Genomic DNA, 21,864 nt, shown 5'->3' on the forward strand with positions numbered 1-21,864 from the left:
CTGAGTAAATGTGACTAACTGGGAGATTAGAAAAGGTAAGCAGAATCCAACTTGTGAAGTGTGGGAATTTGAATTACCAATAGGTTGAGGATGCTGACCTTGTAGATCGGTAGAGAGCAAGAGGGGAGTGACCATGCTCAGTAGCATGGCTAGCAAGCAGACTCAGCATTGATTGTGCTGAGGAGAAGAAAATGCCATGTGAGTTTTTAATCCAGTGGGTATACTGGGTTTGAGTGACTAGTGTTGGGTTTGAATTGAACTCAGTTGAAAATGAACTCTAACAAATATCTAGAAATAACATTGGTTTTAAATGTAGAGATACCATCTTCAGCAAGGGAAGTGGGATAGTTCACTGTATAATAAGTACCAAACTTGTGTTCTCTGTCCCTTCAGCAGGTTGCCATCACGAAAGCCAAAGTGGATTTCTCCGGTGTGGTGTGCCTGCCCCCTTCCGCCATTGCTGGAAATGGGCTGGACGGAGGAGGGGCTGGCGAAAATGATGATGAACCGGTGTTGGTGTCGCTTTCTGCGGCGCCAAGTCCCCAGAGCGAAGCTGTTGCCAATGAGCTGCAGGAGCTCTCCCTGCAGCCCGAGTTGACCCTGAATCTTCACCATGGCCGAAACCCCAATCTCCCTCCACTAAGTGAGAGGAAGAATGGTAAGTGGCACCGTTCTGTGATGTCCTTGTTCCTGGTAACCAAGCTTCAGCAGATACAGCAAGTTGACATGGCATATGTTTTGAATACAGTGCCACTTACATTTATAATACATAATTAATATGAACAGTTTGTAATCCAGAGCAAGTATAGCTGTGGGAAACTGATGCAGAGCAGAAGAAGATTGACTTCTGAGGAGAAGAGTTGGTGACTCGTGTTGGCTTTTGAAGTCTCAGAGGACTAACAATGAATGCTTGTGGGTTATTGGCCTGTGTAATTGGCAGAATAACCATCATGTGCTGTGTGGTGGTTAAGAGTTGTGCAAAACCAAAAGTTAAAAGCAAAGGAAGTGTCATCTCATCTTCAGGCTATCCTCTTGGAGCTGGTGACTCTTCTATGAGTCGTGTTTGCCTGTGTTCAGTCAGTTAGAAATCTTTCTTGCCATGACTGGCTAAAATGGCCAGTTAGGTTTATTAAAGATGCGAAGGATCCTGAATTCAGAAAGAGCAGGTGAGCTAAGCCTGATTTTATGTGAGGACAGACATCACTTACAGCGTGATCCTGCAAGGTACAGTTGATGCCAGTGAGGGTTGAGCATTCGGCACCTCATGTTTATAATTGCAACCCAACAAATCTCAAATTGGGAAACTTGAAATGGCTGTGGAGGCCATTGCTCGGTATTTGGGGAAAATGACTAATAATTAACTGTGAGGGCTTAATTTGGGGCAGGGAGACTTTTTCATCAGGATGGATAAAAACATTGATTTAAGAAAAAATTGGATTTTTTGGCTTAAATTAAATACAGGTTTATTTAAAAAAACATATTTAAGATTACATAGGTTTTCAACCTTATATTTAAATATCTAAGGTGCTTATCTATTAAAATTTAATTTAAATACAAAAAATAATACGATTTGCTTCAAAGTTTTAAAGAACTTACTGGCTAAGCACCTGGAGCCAATTTGTTGAATTGCTAAATCAACTTTTGAGAGCAGTAGTCTTTTTTGCCAGTGCCAAGAGAGTATTTTCGTTATTTCAGTTTATTGGACTAGTTCAATTCAATGACTGGTTCATCCAAAGTTACGAAACTGATTGGATGTTGAACAGTAGGAAGGCTTGTTTTCTTCCTCCAATCTATAAATTAAAAATCTAAATGTGAAGATGAGATCACTAGTTTCAAAATCTTCAAGGATCTTAAACCAGAAACAGTTTACAATTCTCTAACTATAAATACTTCCTTTGTTGAATAAATCAGTTTGTTTTAATACAAAATGTTTTAATAAACTTTTTGATAAACATTTTTATGTATCTATCACATTTAAAGTTGTTTTATTTAATACAAATATTTAGATGATGTTTTTATGCATTTTTAAATTGAATTCTAACTTAGTGTGAGTAGAGTTTGGCCCAAATCACAAGTAATAAATTAATCATCTAGTAAGAGAGAAAATGTGCATCACTCACCATTTTCTAAGGTAATAAAAATGTAAAATTTAAGAATCTGAATAAATGTAAATTAAGCTATGTAATAGCTTAAATAAATGTGTATAGATACACTAGATCTGCCTAGTTAGCAAAAAGAACCACCAACTTTAGTGTAAAGTTTTTATTTAGTTGCAAATCAACATGTTTTAATGGATACCAACCAGTTATAATCAGTCTTTCTTTAGAAAAACAACTAAAATCTACAAATGCAGAACGTGATTAAAACCAAGTATTTAAATAATGATTAAAATTGATGATTTAAGTGAATATACTCTGCTTTTTGGGCTTATCCATTTTTGTGACTCAGGAAAGCTGGGAATGCCTTTCCCTGGAGGCTAACCCAATTACTTGTATCACCTAGAGGGGTTTTCCCTGGTAACAAAAGTAAATCTTTTAGATGGGACAGGAAGGAAGGCAATGGGAATTATTCTTCTCAGCCCTTTCCCCTTATGCTGTGGTTACAATGTCCACAGCTGAATATATTCTAATGGAGGTTATGTTCTATTTCAGGGGTCGGCAACCTTTCGGAAGTGCTGTGCCGAGTCTTCATTTATTCACTCTAATTTAAGGTTTTGCATTCCTGTAATACATTTTAATGTTTTTAGAAGGTCTCTTTCTATAAGTCTATAACTAAACTATCGTTGTATGTAAAGTAAAGAAGGTTTTTAAAATGTTGAAGAAACTTCATTTAAAATTAAAATGCAGAGCCCCCTGGACTGGTGGCCAGGACCCGGGTGTGCGAGTGCCACTGAAAATCAGCTTGTGTGCCGCCTTCGGCACGTGTGTCATAGGTTGCCTACCCCTGTTCTATTTCTTGAGACACATCTCCTTGAGTTACAGTAGTGCTTAAGGATTTAATCTATAGCCATACCACTGTGGGCTGTCATGTACTTAGCACGAACAAGTTAAACAGGGTTGGGTCTGAAAAGTACTTGTGGGTGGAAAGGTGCTCCCATTCATCTTTCCTCAAGGGGAAGCTAAGGGTACTGCGGGAAATGGGGTTAGTGATCGATTATGTGGTTCTATGTAGGGTTGATACTGAAACAATATCCAGCATGATAGGGGGAATTATTTTGCCGGAGGGTGCTATCTTTCAGACAAGACAAAATCCAGTGTCCATAGATGGTCATGGTCACTAAAGATAACTTGTAATATTTTCCTAAGAACTACAAATGTTAGTCCTGGTGACAGGTCAGATTCCCAGGTTGGGTAACCTAAATACTTAAATTCCCCTTATAATTTCAAATGTATAGAGTATTCTTCACTCCTAAAGCTGTGGTTTGTTGCTGTGTGCTTCTGAACAGCTGCTGTGTTTCATTTGTGGGCAAAGTGATTTGCGTGTGTATTTAACACTAATGTATACACACACCCATTCTGTCTATAAGATACTGTAGGATGAAAGCTGTTACGTAAATATAACCATCTACAAACTGTCTCAATGTAAAAGGACGCCCTGTTTAATGGTTCATGAGTCTCTGCAATGAATGATTTTGTTTGTGACATAATATATTAATGCATCTTAGATCAATAAATTTGTTCTTTAAAATTTTCTTTATAGAAGATATTTAAAATGGAGTTCTTAGTGACGTTGAGGACAGAAGTTGGGTAACTTAATAGATATTGACCACTGTAGTTAGTTGTTTGTTATGTAGGTGTGATTATATTTCCAGTTATCTTTTATTTTAAACACTGATCCAAAAATCTCAGCTGTTCTGCCAGTTGGGTTGACATTTGATTGCCTGAACAGTCTTTAGCTTTATCAGATTGATTAGGGAAAAATGCCTTGTCCAATGGAACTGCTTCTGTGACAGCTGACCAAACCCAGGATATTGAGCAGTGGGTAGAGTGTGGAGGAGAGACCTTAACATGACAGAGCAATGTTGGAGGTGCCTGTGTGTGTTAAAGGGTATTCCATTTGCAGTTGCAGACAGGCACTGCTGACTCAGAGCTGAGCTAACTACTAGTGTCTAATGGCCTTCTAACAGAGGTTAAGCCTTTTGTGTTGCTTTAGCTTACAAAAGACTCTTTTTCTCTTTACTAATAGATGTTTATAGGAATAAATGTTGCATCTGCAGTTAGTCCTAGGAATGGTTGTTTAGTGTAACAGTCCATGTGCTTCAGGGCATAAATTGATGATTAGTTGAGGTCAAAAAGAGACTTCTCCACACAGTAGAGTACTGCACAGTTTAAATGCATAATGGGACTTCACACTTTTCACTGAAGCATTTGGCATTCTCTGTTCTTGGAACAGAGAATCCTGGACTAAATACATGATCAGTCTGTTCTAGTGTGGCAGATTCTATGTTCTTACTGCTTCAGAACTGAAATGCAAGAGACTATCAGTTTGTGTCCACTTTTTCTAAACCAGGGGTTCCTCTGTAGATTTCCCTGGACTTTATTACAATTACAAATGATATTTGTGAATCTCACAGTGAGATGATCCTGAATGTCTTTGCACACATAATCATGGTATCTGAGTGCCTTTTCCAACCCTAATGGCAAGAGATCAGATTTAAGAATTTCATGCAAGTCGGTCACTTTAAGTGAACTCCCTGTTTAGCTTTTAATTTCAGTCACATGAGGAGGATTACCTCACCCTATCCTTGGGCTCTACCCATTGACCAGTCTTGTCACTAGAAAGTCATCTCTCTGTCCTGAGGCCATGTAAAGTGTTCTGATAAGTCTGAGGCTGTCTTGGTTTCTTCTCTCATTGTTTGAATAGCTTTGCATTCAGTTTTGTCATTCAGAAGAACACTGCCGTTACAGGTTCGGACAGAATTTGCAGCTGCTTGTCATATTTTTAGTTTGAGTTTGGGTTGCTTACACTCTACAGAATGCCAGGGGCATCTTGGGGGAAAGACTCTACTGGTTGGAATGTGTGGAGTTTCAGTGTGGTCACTACAATTCTTGTAACAGGCATTTGCCTCAGGTATCTGAGAGCTTTCACTGTGCAGTATAGTGAATAGTTTACAGAACATGGAATTAAATTTTTGCCACACTGGCTAATGCAGACTGGACTCTCTCAGGCGTTGCAGCACAAGCACTCTAAATGGTTTTAAGGAACTCATAACACATTTTTTCCTACACTTACACAGTTTTTAAATTACAGGTGTTAATATCTTAGATGTCACGCATAGCGTTCAACTTCATTTAAGGAATGGTGCCGGTGGATGTTCCTGTATTAACATTCTCCCTACCCCCAATCAGAGCAATATTTGTTACAACCAGATTCAGAAATGGTTGTCAAGCATAGTTTGCAAACACCTTGTTAAGCTTTGCAACCTACTTTTAGCTAGCACAGATTTAGTATGCAACATGGATATTATTTTCTTCAGGACAATCATGCTATAAACTGTCCCCTTTAACAAGTTTGCATGTGGCTTGTGAACATATTTAAGAAGGTGGAGTTTGTGTATGCCAACAGCAATTGGGATTAACACTGAAAACTATCATGATATTACAGGGGACATGGTCTTTGTAAAACAGTCTCTCCACGTTTATTTGTTCCAGGGTTGATTGTGCTTTGGGGGTTGCCCTCAATCCCTGCATTTGGTCATCAGGCAATATTTGTTGCCTTATTTTGTACTTAAATGTGGAAAGTACACTAAAGATGTTGTAACATTCACACACAAAAGGCAGGAAGTTCATAGCTCTGTCTGATTTGTCCTTCACACACATTCCAAGTGGACTTATAGTTCTCTCACAGTTGTGTGAGTAAAAGGAATGGTATGTTGATATAAGAACAACCAGTCTGCCTTGGATAGATTTAACAGAGGAATTGTCAGTTACATGTCCTAAAAGAATATGCCTTGCCCAAAGATTTCTCATGCTGCTTTGAGGCCCAGATCTTGCTGGAAAAGTTGGATTAGTATTGATGGGGATTACCATACAGCACAGAAATTAGTCTTTTGTAATAAATCAAGGTTAAAAAATACTGTCTAATAGTGATAAGAGAAAGTAAATAAGTAGTTAAAGTTAGTTATGTGAAGGCTGTCTTTACCGTGTGCTGTCTTCTTTATCAAGCTTACTCTCAACATCAGGTTTTGTTTGTTTCTACTGAAGACAGCATGAATTTTTTTGTACCGTCCGCACTCCCCAGGTTTGTTATTTCTCTCTACTTTTTCCGAGGTATCAAGGTGACACCGTGTATAAGCCTGTGGTTATTTAAAACAGTCCTTGTTAATACATGGAAATGGCTTTCTGAATAAGCCAGGCCTAGAGCTGGTAATTGGTTGTTTTGGGCATTTCTTCATCATAGTCATCATGTTAATCATGGATGTATAATTGCTTGTCTAAATGTGTATAGACGTAGTTTATTTCCCTAGTTACAATACACTTAAGAGTTTCTTTTTGCTAAAGGCTATATTAAGTGCTAATAAAATTTTTCAGTGGTTACCAATGAATGAGTGTCAGCCTTTCCTTAGTAGAATAAAAATTACAAATGCAAAACATAATTAAAATCAACAATTTAAATCTGAGTTTCCTGCTTGCTGATTTTAAATCTTGATTGAAATTGGTGATTTAAATCGCTTTGATTTTAAATCGGTCCACCCTGCAACTACTTATTTGTGTTAGTATGGTGTGGGTATGTGAACACCAGTAATGGCGCCTGAGTGTGGAGTCACTTCTAGGGTGAAAAATAATGCTTTTCCTAGATATTAGAGGGCAGGACTTTCTGAAGGGGGAAAGGGAACTGTTTCTCTCATTCTACCCTCGTTTTTCTCAAAAAAGAAGGGGAAACAGACCATTTTTGTTGACAAACTAGGTGTCTCTCCCTTTGCTTGTTGTGGATTGTGACAAAGCTTCATGTCTGTATTGGTGGGTCCCGTGCGTCCTGGTGGATTCAGTGGTCTCAGAAGCTCACTAAAGCCCTCAATATGACCTCCCTTTCCCAGTATGGCAGCAAAGGTTACAGCTTATTGAGCTGTTTTCATCACAGGCCAGTACGGGAGGTGGGAAGGTGGAACACCCACAGTCTCTGTCGCTCCTTAGAGCTCCATAGGCACCATTTGGTCTCCTGCCTGGACCAAAGTCTGTTTCCTCTCTCGAATGGATCTCTGTAGATCATGCAGGGAGGAAGAGGGGAACCCGAGCCTGCCCTCTACTCCAGGTTCCAGCCAAGGTACTCTAATGATAGCAGCTTTTAGCAGCTTCACTCTTCCACTGACGCTGCTTTGATTCCTTGGGCCACTTCCCCGTGCTCCCCTTTAACATAAGAACGAACATATCGGGTCAGAACAAAGGTCCATCTAGCTCAGTATCTGTCTACCGACAGTGACCAATGCCAGGTGCCCCAGAGGGAGTGAAGCTAACAGGCAATGATCAAGTGATTTCTCTCCTGCCATCCATCTCCATCCTCTGACGAACAGAGGCTAGGGACACCATTCTTTACCCATCCTGGCTAATAGCCATTTATGGACTTAACCATCATGAATTTATCCAGTTCTCTTTTAAACACTGTTATAGTCCCAGCCTTCACAACCTCCTCAGGCAAGGAGTTCCACAAGTTGACTGTGCTCTGTGTGAAGAACTTCCTTTTATTTGTTTTAAACTTGCTGCCTATTAATTTCATTTGGTGACCCCTAGTTCTTGTATTATGGGAATAAGTAAATAACTTTTCCTTATCCACTTTCTCAACATCATTCATGATTTTATATACCTCTATCATATCCCCTGTTAGTCTCCTCTTTTCCAAGCTGAAGAGTCCTAGCCTCTTTAATCTTTCCTCATATGGGACCCTCTCCAAACCCCTAATCATTTTAGTTGCCCTTTTCTGAACCTTTTCTAGTGCTAGAATATCTTTTTTGAGGTGAGGAGACCACATCTGTACACAGTATTCAAGATGTGAGCATACCATGGATTTATATAAGGGCAATAATATATTCTCAGTCTTATTCCCTATCCCCTTTTTAATGATTCCTAACATCCTGTTTGCTCTTTTGACCGCCTCTGCACACTGCGTGGACATCTTCAGAGAACTATCCACGATGACTCCAAGATCTTTTTTCTGTCTCGTTGTAGCTAAATTAGCCCCCCTCATATTGTATGTATAGTTGGGGTTATTTTTTCCAATGTGCATTACTTTACATTTATCCACAAGAGAAATGGCAAGGAGAGCTTTTAAAGCAGTATAGGTGGGACTTTAATTGGTTCCAGCTGTCTCCATTAGCCTAACAGCCTTTACTGACCCTTTGTCAGTTAATTGAGGTCAGGTGCCGACATTAGCCTTAACTGGTTAAATTGGCCTCAGGTGTCTTGATTGGCCTGGAGTAGCCCTTGTTTGGCTATCCAGGGAAGAGGGACCTGCTCATTCTGAGGCTTATATACCTGCCTTCCACTACCCTCTTATATCCATCTGGCCTGAGTCCGTCACAGGATGCTCAAGTTTAAGATGTTCTTCTAGGAGTGGGCCCTGGACAGATTGTCAGAGTTCAGTTCCATACTTCAGCTCCTCACTATATATGCTTATTACGTAAAATCCTAGCCTTAAGGCCTGCATTATTATTTATGGACTGGTAGCACTGCCTATTAAGGTTGCTCAGTGCTTCCCATTATAAGACACTGTTTTCAGTTGCTGTAACTTTGCCAAATTTGAACCAGGCTGAAATTTTCCATGCTAGGTGTCTTCCACAGGCTGACTTTGGAATGTTCAACATTTTCTGTCAATGAGGCTAGAGAAAAATGTTCATTTTGTCAAAGTTTTAAAAAAAATTCTTGGTTACCTTATCTTTGGGAAGCTGTAGTGCTCCCATGCTTTGGATCAGGGACTTGAAATTTGGCAAAGTGCTGCTTGTGTGTTAAGTGTGTGCCTTTTTGCCATTTCCATGAAAATCTGCCCTAATATGACTAAATTATAAGCCTTTGAAAAATCACAATTTTCATGTGCTCAGTAAAGGTTTGCTGGAGTTTAACAGCGAATATACTCCTTACTGAGCATGCTTGAGCCTCTCTCACAGCTTCTGTGTGTGATGAGACTATACATACACCAGTCCCTCCGAGTGACTATGCTACCACTTATGGCAGCAAAACTGATGTCGCTCAGAGATGTGAAAAAAACACACCTCTGAGCCATAGAGCTGGTACTCGAGTGATCTTATAGCGACAAGGGGTCTGGGATCAGCAACTTGAGTGGAGACTGGGACTGAATAGATGAGTCAATGATGGGGTACAGATAGGACAGGCTCAGGTTGGTAGGGATGTGGCAAAGAGGTCAAGCTTGGGGGATGGGCAGAAGAGTCTGGCCAACTAGAGAACTCTGCTCTAAAAAGACTGGAATCAAATCCAAAATCCTTGAGTGTCTTTTTTCCTCTGCTGTCAGCAAATATCTGTGGAACCCATTGGCAGTGTCCATCCTCTGTAGTGCTGAGCCACATGGAGGATAGCCTACTACTGCTAGCAGTTACTCCATTAGCTCAAGTGGCAGAGATTTGCACGGTGGATATAAATGTTTCAACCTTGCAAGTCAGTCATGTACATGTGTAAAATGACATGTTTTTTCAGTTTGCTCTTATAAAAATATAGGAAGTTACACACAAAGCTGTTAAAAGAACATTAATAAGATTGCAAAGTCAAACACTCAAAGGCTAGAAAATGAGGCAGTCTTAATCCTGAACCCATGTCCACATGCATTATGATACAGTCTTTAATTGCAGGATTACATGCAGTGTTTTCCACTGGACCCTGCCTCAGTCAGGGCTCAGAATGGATGCTCATTAAATTAGAAGCTGTTCAATATTTTGTTCTCCTCATTGGTTAATGTGTAGTCCAAGGCTGCCTTACTGTACACTGTTCAAACCTTGTTTTGAAGACAGAATTATTAATTTCCTCATAGCTTTTCTGTGATTCTTATCATGACAGTAAATGAGTACTTCACATACATTAATGAGTTTATTTTCACAACCCCTGTGTGATGAGGGGTGGTATTATCTCAGTTTTATACGTGGAGAACTGAGGCATAGAGAGATTAAGATCAAGTGTCCACTGACTTTGGGTGCCCAGTTTGAAATGCCTGTGAACTGATTTTGCATAGTAGCTGGCTTCATATAGCATTTCATATGTTCAAAGCACAGCTCCCATTGACTTTGGTTGCAACTCTGACTGCTCAGTACTTCAGCAAATCGGACCCCAGAGTCTCAAGTCAGGCACCTGGAAAATGAGGAACATCTGTGAAAAATGTGGTTTGTGACTTGCCTGGCATCATACAGGAACTCTGTGGCAGAGTCAGAACCCAGTTTCCCAGAGCAGCATTCAACTGCCATAACTGAGATTGTCCTTTCTCTTCCTGTGATGTTCTACCTTGTTCACTACCTTCCTTCAAACTTCTGCAACACACAAGATAAGGTCTTACAGACAACTTCTTCTTTCAGTACCTAACCCGGATTCATTCCCAGAGCACTGTCCATTCTGTGTACTGAATAAGACAGGATCCTCTGGAAATAATAGTGTGAGATCATGTAACAAAAGGCTGCATAAGCATTATATGCCAAGAGGCTAAATTAAGTTTGCATAGGCAAACTTCATTTTGGTATTTCCTAACTTTTGAATGCTTGACTTTGCAACCTTAATGGTCTTATAAGGGTGTGCATGTGAGAGAGAATATAAGTGTTGAATCTAGGACTGCATAGATGGTATTTAGGTGAGCATGATGCCTTGAAGTCAAAAGGCCCAAATTATATGTTAAAGCAGCAAAGAATCCTGTGGCACCTTATAGACTAACAGACGTTTTTGAGCATGAGCATTCGTGGGTGAATATGCATCTGACGAAGTGGGTATTCACCCACGAAAGCTCGTGCTCCAAAACATCTGTTAGTCTGTAAGGTGCCACAGGATTCTTTGCTGCTTTTACAGATCCAGACTAACACGGCTACCCCCTGATACCTGAAATTATATGTTGTGATTTAGTCTGTTTGACACTCTCTTGGTGTAAGAAGGACGGAAAACCAACAGAAACAGCCCTGCTGGAATGTCACCTGCAGAAAGGGATTCCCTGGATAGTTTTAATCTGTCATAATGAGACTCGGTTGAGTCCTTCACAGACACAGAAGTGTTTGGGGGAGGGGAGGAGGAGATGTTGCTACAACCTTCTGCACTTGGCTCTTCTAAGATGTTGTCATGACCTCTTAATGGCTGCACATGGGAGTAAGAGCAGCTTTGAGGCCAGATTAGGCATGTCTACACTGCCCTGCAGTTCAGTTTATAGAGGTGGGAGTGAATAGCAGTGGGTACCAAAGTGCTGTGCTGTACCTCCCCCATGTGGATTTTGGGGGCACCAACTACAGGGATCCTACTTTGCATTAATATAGTCCTGTTTGAAGAGGACTGCATTAATGTGCGAGCCTTTTAGTTTGTACCCACATGTCCACACGGAGGAGTTACAGCACATCACTGTGGTGCGTATTAGTATTAGGTCAAAATACAGGGCAAAGTAGACTTGCAGTACAACAGGTATAAGGGGCCAAAATGTAGGAGGTGCAAAGGCACCTTTGCAAATCCAAGTATTCCTCTCCTGAAAAAAACTCTGCCAGAACAGAGACTCTGGCCTAACCCAAAGAACTTGAAGTCTAAAGGTGGGACCATGCCATTGTCTATGTGGTGTCTAACATGTTTTTGATCCTGGTATAAAAAATAAATATAATTACTTACTGGCAGATGACCTAATGAGAAATGCCACAAGCTATGGAGGAATAATAAAGATGGGAAGCAGGGGAGAGCTGTTTTTGGGACAGAAGAGTTGGAGTTGGTTGATTAAGATAATTTAATTAGCAATCTATCAAGTTACTTGTGACAATGTTCAGGAATCAAATTTGAAGTTCACTTCTGATTGGGAGCCAGAGTTGCCCACTGAGTGAAAATTATCCAATCTACTGTCCTAATTATCAGGAAATATTCAACTATAAAAGCCCTAACCCTCCCCTCCCCTTGACCATTTATAATGCTTCATCTGAGCATGGGAAACATGGTTTAATTTTCTACTTCTTCAGCGGAAATGGGAGTTGAAGGGAGGCTATAGTCTGGAATGGAAAATATTGGAGGTGGAGGGAAGAAAGAGCACATTTTTAAAAATTGACTTTAAAATCTATTTTAAGAAGTTCTAACCCTGTTGTTTTAGTGCCTTGGGCATAGCAGCCAGCAAGGTGGAGTGGGGGGAACATTGCCAACTTCTTTCATTGATTTGTCTTCCTATTTGTAATATCACCAGATATAATGTGGCAGACTTGGGCAGCCTATTGTATTATTTTTAGCTTTGCTGTTTCCAAGTTAAGAATGTCTGTGTTTATGTTAATACAGGGTCTCCTTGTTCTTGGAACGAAACTGCTTCATCATCACAGCCCTTTAGGGGATTCAAAGTTCATATAAAATCTCAACTTCTTTTCTCCCCCCATCCCTCAAACTGCAGCTTAGGGTGGAGCTTATTGTTGCAAACCACACATCTTAAGTTCCAGCTTGAGTATTCATTTTCCTCCTAGCAGTTAATTGATTTTGGGCTGTCCCAACTTGTCTGTAGAGTGAATAAGCCAAGAGCTGCTCAGGGAAAGGATTGAGTTCTCAGTCACCAGAGTTGACAGCATTCAAGGGTGCTTTGTAGAACCTTTGGACAAGCCTGACATCAAGATTCCTCTGTCTATTTTTTTAATTTATATTTTTAATCCATTGTTGCTGTTGAGAAGGGGACCAACATGACTCTACTAGAACCAGAAAAGCTGATGATGGCAGTCCAATCGGGTAACACTCCAAACATATCTCATTTGTTAAACATTGCTAGTGTGCTGGGCAGTCAGTTAGGGAGTATGAAGAGCGTGCATGATGCTGCATGAAAAACAGACCTAGAGATAGAATTGGGATGACTTTGTGGTGTTGAAGATAGTGCAAATGGAATGTTAGGTTTTGATCAGTTCAGGATTTTAATATGAAGAAACTGATATCTTTCCTTCCTCTTCCCCCACTTCATATTTGAATAAATTAAGCTCTTTGGCTCTTGAGAATCAGCAAATGCCTGACAAGCCTAGGGCTCTGTAGTAAAGAGACTCCATTTGAGGTAAGCCCACTGTTTAGCTGTTAGCTGATAGTTATTTCAGTCACTTTTTACTTGGTTTTAATGACAAATATAGAAAGTTCTGTTGATAATCTTGGGAAACTTTGAATCACATTGTTTTGGAAAAACTCTGGTTGTGTCTTGCACTGCTCCTCGCCTTTCTTTAATAGTTTAGAGGCTCTCTAGTTTCCTTAAGAGTTAATGGGTTCTTGTAGCATTTTCTCCAAGATGATATCTTCCTTTTGTGATATCACAGTTGGCTGCTAGAAATCCTTCAGATGTTGTACAGAACTGTGACTCCAGGGATGAGGATTAGTCATCAAGATAGATGAGACTTGATACCTATCTATAATAATATGGTGCACTTCTACACCATTTTTTGAGGCTCTCAAAACACTTTGCAAATATGAAGTCTCGCAGAACGCCTGTCAGGTAAATTTCCTTCACTTTAGAGTTGGAGAAACTGACATGGAGATGATGACCTTGGGCAGGTCATATACTGAATCAGTGGCAGTTAAGAACAGTCTAGAAGTTTTGGTTCACAGTAATTTTTAGGCAGTGCCCCTAATAAAGGAGGGAAGAGATAATTTTAAAAAAATAAGTCACACACAGAATGGTCTCTTCTAAATATGTTTTGTAAAACTTCTTCCTTTTCCACCTTCTGGTCTGGCAGTGGCTCTAAATATATCTTTTGGTTATTTATTTAGCATGTGCATAGTCATCTAGCCAAGCGATGGCATCTTCAGTGGTGTGGTGCAGTTCTTTTAGGCCACTGCTGAACCTAGTCAGCAGGTATTCATCCACAGTGTGCGTCATTGTCTGTGTTGAGCTTCAGCTGGGACTTGACAAGGGACTGTCATGAAGGCCCCAGTGATACTGGTTGGCTGCACAGAGACCTTGCCTGGTCTGGAACCTGTTCAACAGGGACCATTGGTGACAGGGCAGACCAAAACCAAGTGGACAAATTGTGGGATCTGCAATGAGGGACTAGTTGGGGATTATAACACATTCCATTCCTCTCGCCAGAGTGTTTCCACCCTAACATCCTGGCGTGGCGGATGAGACCATAATGGGCGATGTGATGGTAGACATGCAGCTGGTGTTTAAAAAGGTCATTGTGCAATGACAGGCTTGAGTTGGCACACATTTTCTGCAGTAATCTGCCAGTGGCAACCTCTCGCCTGATAGGAGGAGGAGCAATATTGCTCAGAACTGGAAGCCATGGGAGTGGAGTCGGATGTAGGCTGCCAGGGATGTTAACGCATGGTGGCATGTAACTGTGTATCGACCAGTTTGGTGTGTGACGGTTGACTCCAAACAGGTACTCTGCCACCGAATACAAGGTTGCAAGAATGATGTCCACAAAGTTAGAGCACGAGCATCCCATGACAAATCTGCCAGTTTGCTAAGAAGATTGTTGCCCGTCTTAACTTGAGCTGCTGTCGTCTTCTGGTGGGCATGGTAACTTAGAGTGCAATCTAAGGTCACACCTAGATGGATCGGTTTTACTTCATGCTTTTTTTGGTTAAACACTTTAGAAAACAAACATACAAAGCAATTTCTAAAATAGCTCATGTTGCTTTAGTTTTCTATCATAGTTTGCGCTCTTCCTGTTTTTTAGAGCTTCTCTAAAGAGTAAGTGGTATTGAGTGATCTTCCTTCATCTGATGGCCTTCCTCCCAAAGCAGGAAGACTTTTTCAGTTCTGGCACTTCAGCAAGGGGATTTGATTCTACAGCACGTCCTTGGGAGATGGAGAGACAGCAGGAGCCCTCTGGGTTGGTGGAATTATGAGAGCTGCCTTAAGGGAGATAGTTGGTACTATTCTTATTCTTAAATGTACAAAAGTGGCTTTAGGCCCTATACTTGTTTGGCCGTTCTCTAGTGATATACTTGTAATTTGCCATTCTTAGAATTGGTATTTAAGCCCTAATAACATGCTTGGTTCTATACAGGATACACATAGCAAGACAGTTTTGGCACTGCAAAAAAAATGAGTGTTTACATCGAGCAAGCTAGTTCGATGTAAAATCCTAGTGGAGACAAGACACTCAGCTTGCTACACTGAAGTAAATACTCTGTGCCTTGTTTCCACTAGGATTTCACATTCTTTTTTGTAGTTAAGACAAAGGGCTATGATAATTTACAATCTAGAAGCCTATCTAACTGGATCTGTGCATGGCATCAGCATTGTAGGGAAATCCACAGAATAAAGCAAAGCTTCCTAAAATGAGGAAAGTCCCCTGTGTGCAGATGAAATGATCTCTTTTTCCAAAACTTTAACAGTGGCTCTTCTTCCTATTGTTCCAAATGATGAGAATCTTCTGGGATATTTTGTTCTTTCTCAGTTCCTATGATGATTCTTCCTTCATCTAAAGAGTGCTTGGATGTGCCATAAGCCAGAGTCTACTACTGATATCCCTGGGACACCCAAAAGAGTCATGCAGTGATGAGGCAATTCCTTGGTGTTCTTAACCCATGGAATGAGGGATACAAACCGATCACCACTCTATTTGAAATTGCAGTTCTTGCTTTGGCCAGGTCAACCAACCACTGCTTAAAAATGATAAGCAGGAAATTGGGAAGTGGGGTGAGTTCATACAAACAAGGGTGGTGGAAGTGAGCCGGATAAATGACAAAAGGATGAAGGGTTCAGATGGGTAGAGTATAGATGAACTTCAGTGCTTACTGTAGTGTAGCCCTTGCTAACGCCTAGGCCTAAGGTAAGGTGCAGAAGAGAGACTACCACTATGCATAAAAGCCACTGATAGAAATGAAACGTCTGAGAAGGGACAATGTGAGTAAAATCTGGAGGGATATGAAGACTAAGGCCTTGTCTACACTGCCAAATTTTTTCTCCAAAAGGCAGCTTTTGGTGACAAAACAGTGGGAGGTATACTCACTGCAATGCCTCTTTCGGTGACAAAACTCCTCAATTTCATCAACAAAATGAAACCACCTTGATGAGTCATAAGGCTTTTTATGCAAAAGTTTTGTTTTCACAGTGCCAGTTTAGACACCATGCTTGATTATTATCACTGTAATTGGCCTCTGGAAGGTGTCCCAGAATGCCCATCATGACCACTCTGGTCAGCAGTTACAACTCCGCTGCCCTGCAGCCAGGTAATCAACTGTCCGCCCATCCTCCTTTTTAAAGCGCTGTGAATTTTTGAAAATCTACTTCCTGTTTGCTCCTGGAGAGCTTACATTGCATCTTCCCAGTTGACCATGGCGGCTCCATGCTGCAAATGCTTTCCTGCTTGAACCACTCTGGGTCTGCTCAGTATTTGGAGAGAGGAGACTGTGCAGTCCCAGCTGCACTCCAGCGTAGGAATTTCAATACCTGTGGGCAGATTTCGCAAAGCTTGCATGAAAAGGGCTATGATTGGGACATGCTACAGTGCAGAGCAAAGTTCAAGGGGCTGAGGCATGCATACCAGAAGGCTAGGGAAGCAAACCATCACTCTGATGCTGTGTCCCAGACCAGCTGTTTTTATAAGGAGTTGGACACTGTCCTTTGCTGCGACCACACCTTCACTGCCAAGAACCCTCTGGATATTTTGGTGGGACTGGAGCCAGTGGAAAGTGGGCCTAGCCCTGAGAACAAATTCATTGGCGAAGAGGTGAAAAGAGACGACGTTGTGCGGCCCACAGCAGGATCGCCCAGTGATTTGTCCACTCAGGAGCTGTTCTGCGCTCCGGAGATGTCTTGACAGTTGCAGTCCGGCGAGCAAGAAGCAGGAGAACAGATCCCTGGTAAGTGATTTTGCTTTGTGAAGTGTGGAGGTGGGTTAAGGGCATAGACATGCACAAGGCTGGCTATGTTTCTGTGTGCTCGACATTTTGCTGTGCAGCTAAGCAGTACAAGGAACAGGGTGTTGATGCACACAGAGACTTCACAGGAATCTTTCAGAGAGATCTCTGTGAAACTTTCCTGCAAATACTTGGCAATCCTCTGCTGAAGGTTCCTTGGCGGAGCTGCTTTGTTCCTTCCCCCATTGAAAGGAAACTTTCCTGTGCCTTTCTGCAGTCACTTCTGCAGGGACCAAAGCAGCACATAAGTGAGCAACATAGGGACCAGTGTGGAAGCTGCAAGAATGTAGTAGATGCACTGTTTCTTCCCTGCTTACCCTCAAGAATGAGAGATCAGGCAGAATGATACTAACCTGTGGAAAAGGGTGGGAAAATTTAGAATATTATCCCTAGTCAACTGCACCACGACTCTTTTTCATATTGATTATCTCCCCATGCACAATGCTCCCCACCCCAGGGTAAACTCACCATGTATGGGGTGTTTGCCATCGTGTGCTTGTCAGGGGTCAGTGAGAAAGTGATTGGTATGTTACTAGAGGTGTATTTTACTGCACTGTTTCAGTGCTGTGCGTGTGCTTATGTGTATTGTTCCATGTGTTTCTGCAGATGTGGCCTTGAGAGGCACCCCCTGCACACTGGTGGAGCACCTCTGCCAGATGAGAAAGCGCTCGTGACGGAGCAAGGAAGACGTGTTCCAGGAGGTGATGCAGTGCTCAGATATCGAAAACAGAGAACACAAGCACCGAAGGGAAATCAAAAGGCAAGACAGACAAGAAAATCAGACCTATGCTAGGCATGCAATGGAGAGGATGATTAAAGTTATGGAGAAGCACGTTGAAATGCGACAGTCCTTCATAATGCTCCAGACTGAGTAGATGCATGCTCACTCTCCCCTTCAGCACATTCAGAACTCTTTCCCATGCCCTCCCCAAACTCCACCCGCAAGTTCCTTCCCGCTTTGTGGAACTTCTTGCTATTTCGTTCACTCCACCCCCATGGACACCTTTTCAAATGATAGTTAGACTTAAGCACAACTTTGAAAATCAGTCCTCCCCTCGTACCCGCCCCCAAAAGAAAAGGGGTGAGTGTGTGTGTGGTGCTGTATTTTTTTGTGTGCAATAGAAGCAAAGTTTTTGGAATTATAAGTTATTTGTCTCCTGCAAATTGTGATAGTAGCAACAAATACACCATCAGTTAAATCATTTGCTTATATTGAATCCTAGGTCACAAAAAACACATGTGCTTCCTTGCAAAACTTTATTTCATTAAGCATTGTAGTCCAGAGCATAGCAACGTACACTATTGGTTCTCATCTTCAAAGTGTCTCAAAGCCTCCCTGATTCAAATAGCCCCCTGTTGTGGCCGTCTAATAGCCCTGGTAGCTAGCTGCTCAAAATCAGCTACCAGACATTCTGCCTGAGCAGTCCAGCTCTGAGCAAACTTTTCACCCTTACCTTCACAAATATTGTGCAACATGCAACACATGGCCATGGGAATATTATCCTCAGTGAGGTCTAATCTGCCATAAAGACATCGCCAGTGCACCTTTAATCGGCCAAAGGCACATTCCACGATCATCCTGCACCTACTTAGCCTATTGTTGAACCTCTCCTTACTACTATCCAGGTTTCCTGTGTAAGGCTTTGAGACATGGTAGGCTGAGTCTCCCAGGATCACTATGGGCATTTCAACATCCCCTGCTCTTGGTCTGGAACATCTTCTGGTCTGAAAAGAAAGCCCCCGCTTTCAGTTTTCTGTACAGGCCGGTGTTCCTGAAGATACATATGTCATGCACCTTTCCGGACTACCCTGCCTTGGTGTCAGTGAAACGCCCATGGTGATCCAAAAGTGCCTGCAACACCATGGAGAAATACCCCTTCCTATTGATGTACTCCGTCACAAGGTGGTCTGGCCTAAATTGGAATATATGCACCATCTATCTCTCCTCTGCTGTTAGGGATCCCCATTTCTGCAAAGCCACTATTTCACGCACATTGCCAAGAGTCACGGTCCTTCACAGCAGGATGCGATTAATGGCCTTGCACACTTGCGTTAACGCTGTTCCAAAGTTTAACTTTCCCAACTCCAAACTGATTTGCGATTGACTGGTAGCAGTCCGGAATTGCCAGGTTCCACACTGTGATTGCCATGCACTTCTCCAATGAGAGGGCAGCTCTCATTTGGGTATCCTTGCGCCGCAGGGCTGGGGCGAGCTCAGCACACAGTTCCAGGAAGGTGACTTTCTTCATCCAAAAGTTCTGCAGCCACTGCTCATCATCCCAGATGTGCAGAATGATGTGATCCCACCACTCACTGCTAGATTCCCGAGCCCAAAAGTGATAGTCCACTGTGTGCAGCTGTTTTGTGAAAGCCAAAAGTAATCGAATGTTGATCCTATCCATGTCGGATAGCACATCAGGCAACTGTGAATCCTGTTGAGTTCAGAACTTCAAGATTAATTGCACTGCCATTCGAGATGTGCTACTGATAGCTCTCAGAGCACTGGAGAGCAGCGTGGAATCCATTTTTTCAGACAGAGGATGGGGCAAGCAGAAAAGGAGATGTTGAAAAATGTTGCAAACCGAATTTGGAATGCTGGGACGGAATGCTGGGACGGAAAGCAATGCATCATGGGACTTTGGTCCCAGACCCATGATGCACTGCGATCCACTCCACCTTCCCTCAAGACCTATCGGCAGAAGGTGGAGAGCTGAACTGTGATAGCTTCCCACAATGCATTGCTCTCACTGTTCATGCTACTTCCCCAAGTGTGGGTGTGCTATGCTGACGAAGACAGTGTGAACAAGCAACTACGATTTTCTTCTAGCGATTTTTGATCATCGACCAAACTTTTGGTGAAAAAACTATGCCAGTGTAGACATAGCCTAAGTCAAAAAAAAATACAGATAGAATAATAGGAATATACTACCAGCTTATAGACCATGGAATGATACTTCAGTGCTGAGGGAAACCACAGAGGCACCTCGCTTTACTGAAAGAGTGAAGCAGTACCCATTAGAGTAGTGCTTATTTAGTGCTCAGAGGCAAACACGAGTCTATTCAAGAAGTAACTACTTGAGCTCATAAATAAGAGTAATATAATTTCATCCTTATGGCAGGGATCATACCAAAATTTTCAATTGTGATATTACATGCAAGAGAGGATTTATTTTATTTTTTTAGCGAGCGCTTGGAAAAAAAACCAATAAAACCCGTTAACCAAGAAGCTAAGAATTGAACTTTCTAGGTTCAGTGTGGAGGCTGCTTAAGCATATTCAGAGAGGTTATGCTTACTCTAAACAGAAAAGGAAGCAGTAAGAGAAGCAAAAACGTTAAGGATTAAAGGGTAAGTTACGAGAGCTTGTTCAAACCAAAAAGGTTTCCTTCACAGAGTGGAAATCCATCTCAAGTGTTGGCTGTGGAAAGGAACGTAAATTCAGGCAGGTAAAATGTGAGATGAAATATAAAGAGGTTAAAAAGTTTGAAGAGCAATTAGCCAAAGACATAAGTATAGTGTATATCAGCAGCCTGTGACAGAAGTGGTGGGTAAATACAGAAGTATACAGGAAGAGAAGGTAAATTAGTTTTGTATTGGTCTTTTCTTACAGGCCAATTGGAGAGATATACAGCATTGTCAACCCCAGTCATGTAAAAATAATTAGTCCAGATACAAAATCATGAGGTTAAATAAAATAAAATTGTTTTTGATCTGCCTTCTGATTTTTTGAGAGTCTTGTAAGAGGCTCCTGCTGCTAATTTACATGTGATCATTGCAGGTTGAAAATTCAGTTGGAAATGCAGGCATACCTGCTAGTTCCTGTGAGCAGGGCTTCTTACTTACCTTCTCACCACCCATGATAATTCTTCTGCCTCCCAGTTTCTCACTCCCTCACATTTTCTCTTAAGTCTCCAGTTCCTTATATCTACTTGCTGACCTCAAAGTCTCCCTGCCTCCCTCTCACTGTCTGGTCCTATCTCTGTCTCCCTATTAGCCCTTTTCCCATTCCTCATCAACATGGGCATATTAATGCATAACTCTCCATTTTAGTAGGTCTAGCATCTTCCTCTGCTAGTGGCCACTCTCTGAGACAGGGTACGAACTGGATGGTCTGATTTGGTATGACTGTTCTTTTGACAGTCTCTCAGTTTAGTTCACTGTGAATATTCATGACACAACGATCCTATCTCCTTTTGTTTTCTGCCCCTTTCTGGTAAAGGGGGAGGGGGTTTCTAGTCACTAAACTTCAGTGCACTCTACAACTATACATGTATTAATATCTGTTTTTGTGTTATGAAAATTGTCTTCTGAAGAATGCCTGCAAATTTGCAAGAGAAAAGAAAACAATTACCAAAGAACATAAGAATGGCCATACTGGCTCAGACCAGTGGTCCATCTAGCACAGTATGCTGTCTTCTGACAGTGGCCAGTCCCAGTTGTTTCAGAGGGAATGAACAGAACAGGCAAGCATTGAGTGATCCATCGCCTGTTGCCAATTCCCAGCTTGTGTCAAAGAGGGCCATGGGGTTGTATCCTGACTACCTAGGCTAATAGCCCTTAAAGGACCTTTCTTGCATGAAGTTATCTACAGTAGTTCATATTTGAATCCTGTTATTGTTTTGGCCTTCACAACAGTCCCAGCAATGAGTTGTACAGTTTGACTTGTGCACTGTGTGAAGAAATACTTCCTTTTGTTTGTTTGAAACCTGCTGCCCTAGTAATTTCATTGGGTAACTCCTGGTTCTTGTGTTAGTGTTATTTACTCCTTCACATTTCCCCACACCTTTCATGATTTTATAGACCTCTATCATATCCCCCCATAGTAGTCTGTCTTTCAAGCTGAAAAGTCCCAGTCTTTTTAATCTCTCCCCCACAAAAGCA

The 21,864-nt window shown here is 41.7% G+C and overlaps 1 protein-coding gene across 3 annotated transcripts in view; it reads left to right on the plus strand.

The window, feature by feature from the left end:
* The window catches only part of MRTFA (myocardin related transcription factor A), a 165,816-nt gene that overhangs the window by 22,898 nt on the left and 121,054 nt on the right, over positions 1-21,864 (plus strand). The window contains exon 4 of one of the 3 annotated variants that reach the window (XM_050916919.1): positions 394-658. In XM_050916919.1, the coding sequence (XP_050772876.1) occupies positions 394-658 (265 nt within the window). Of the gene's footprint in view, positions 1-393; positions 659-12,716; positions 12,864-21,864 lie in introns of those variants that run through there. The other 2 variants (XM_050916930.1, XM_050916963.1) reach the window with 2 other exon arrangements.

The sequence above is a fragment of the Gopherus flavomarginatus genome, chromosome 1 (assembly GCF_025201925.1).
Source record: "Gopherus flavomarginatus isolate rGopFla2 chromosome 1, rGopFla2.mat.asm, whole genome shotgun sequence".
NCBI lineage: Eukaryota > Metazoa > Chordata > Testudines > Testudinidae > Gopherus > Gopherus flavomarginatus.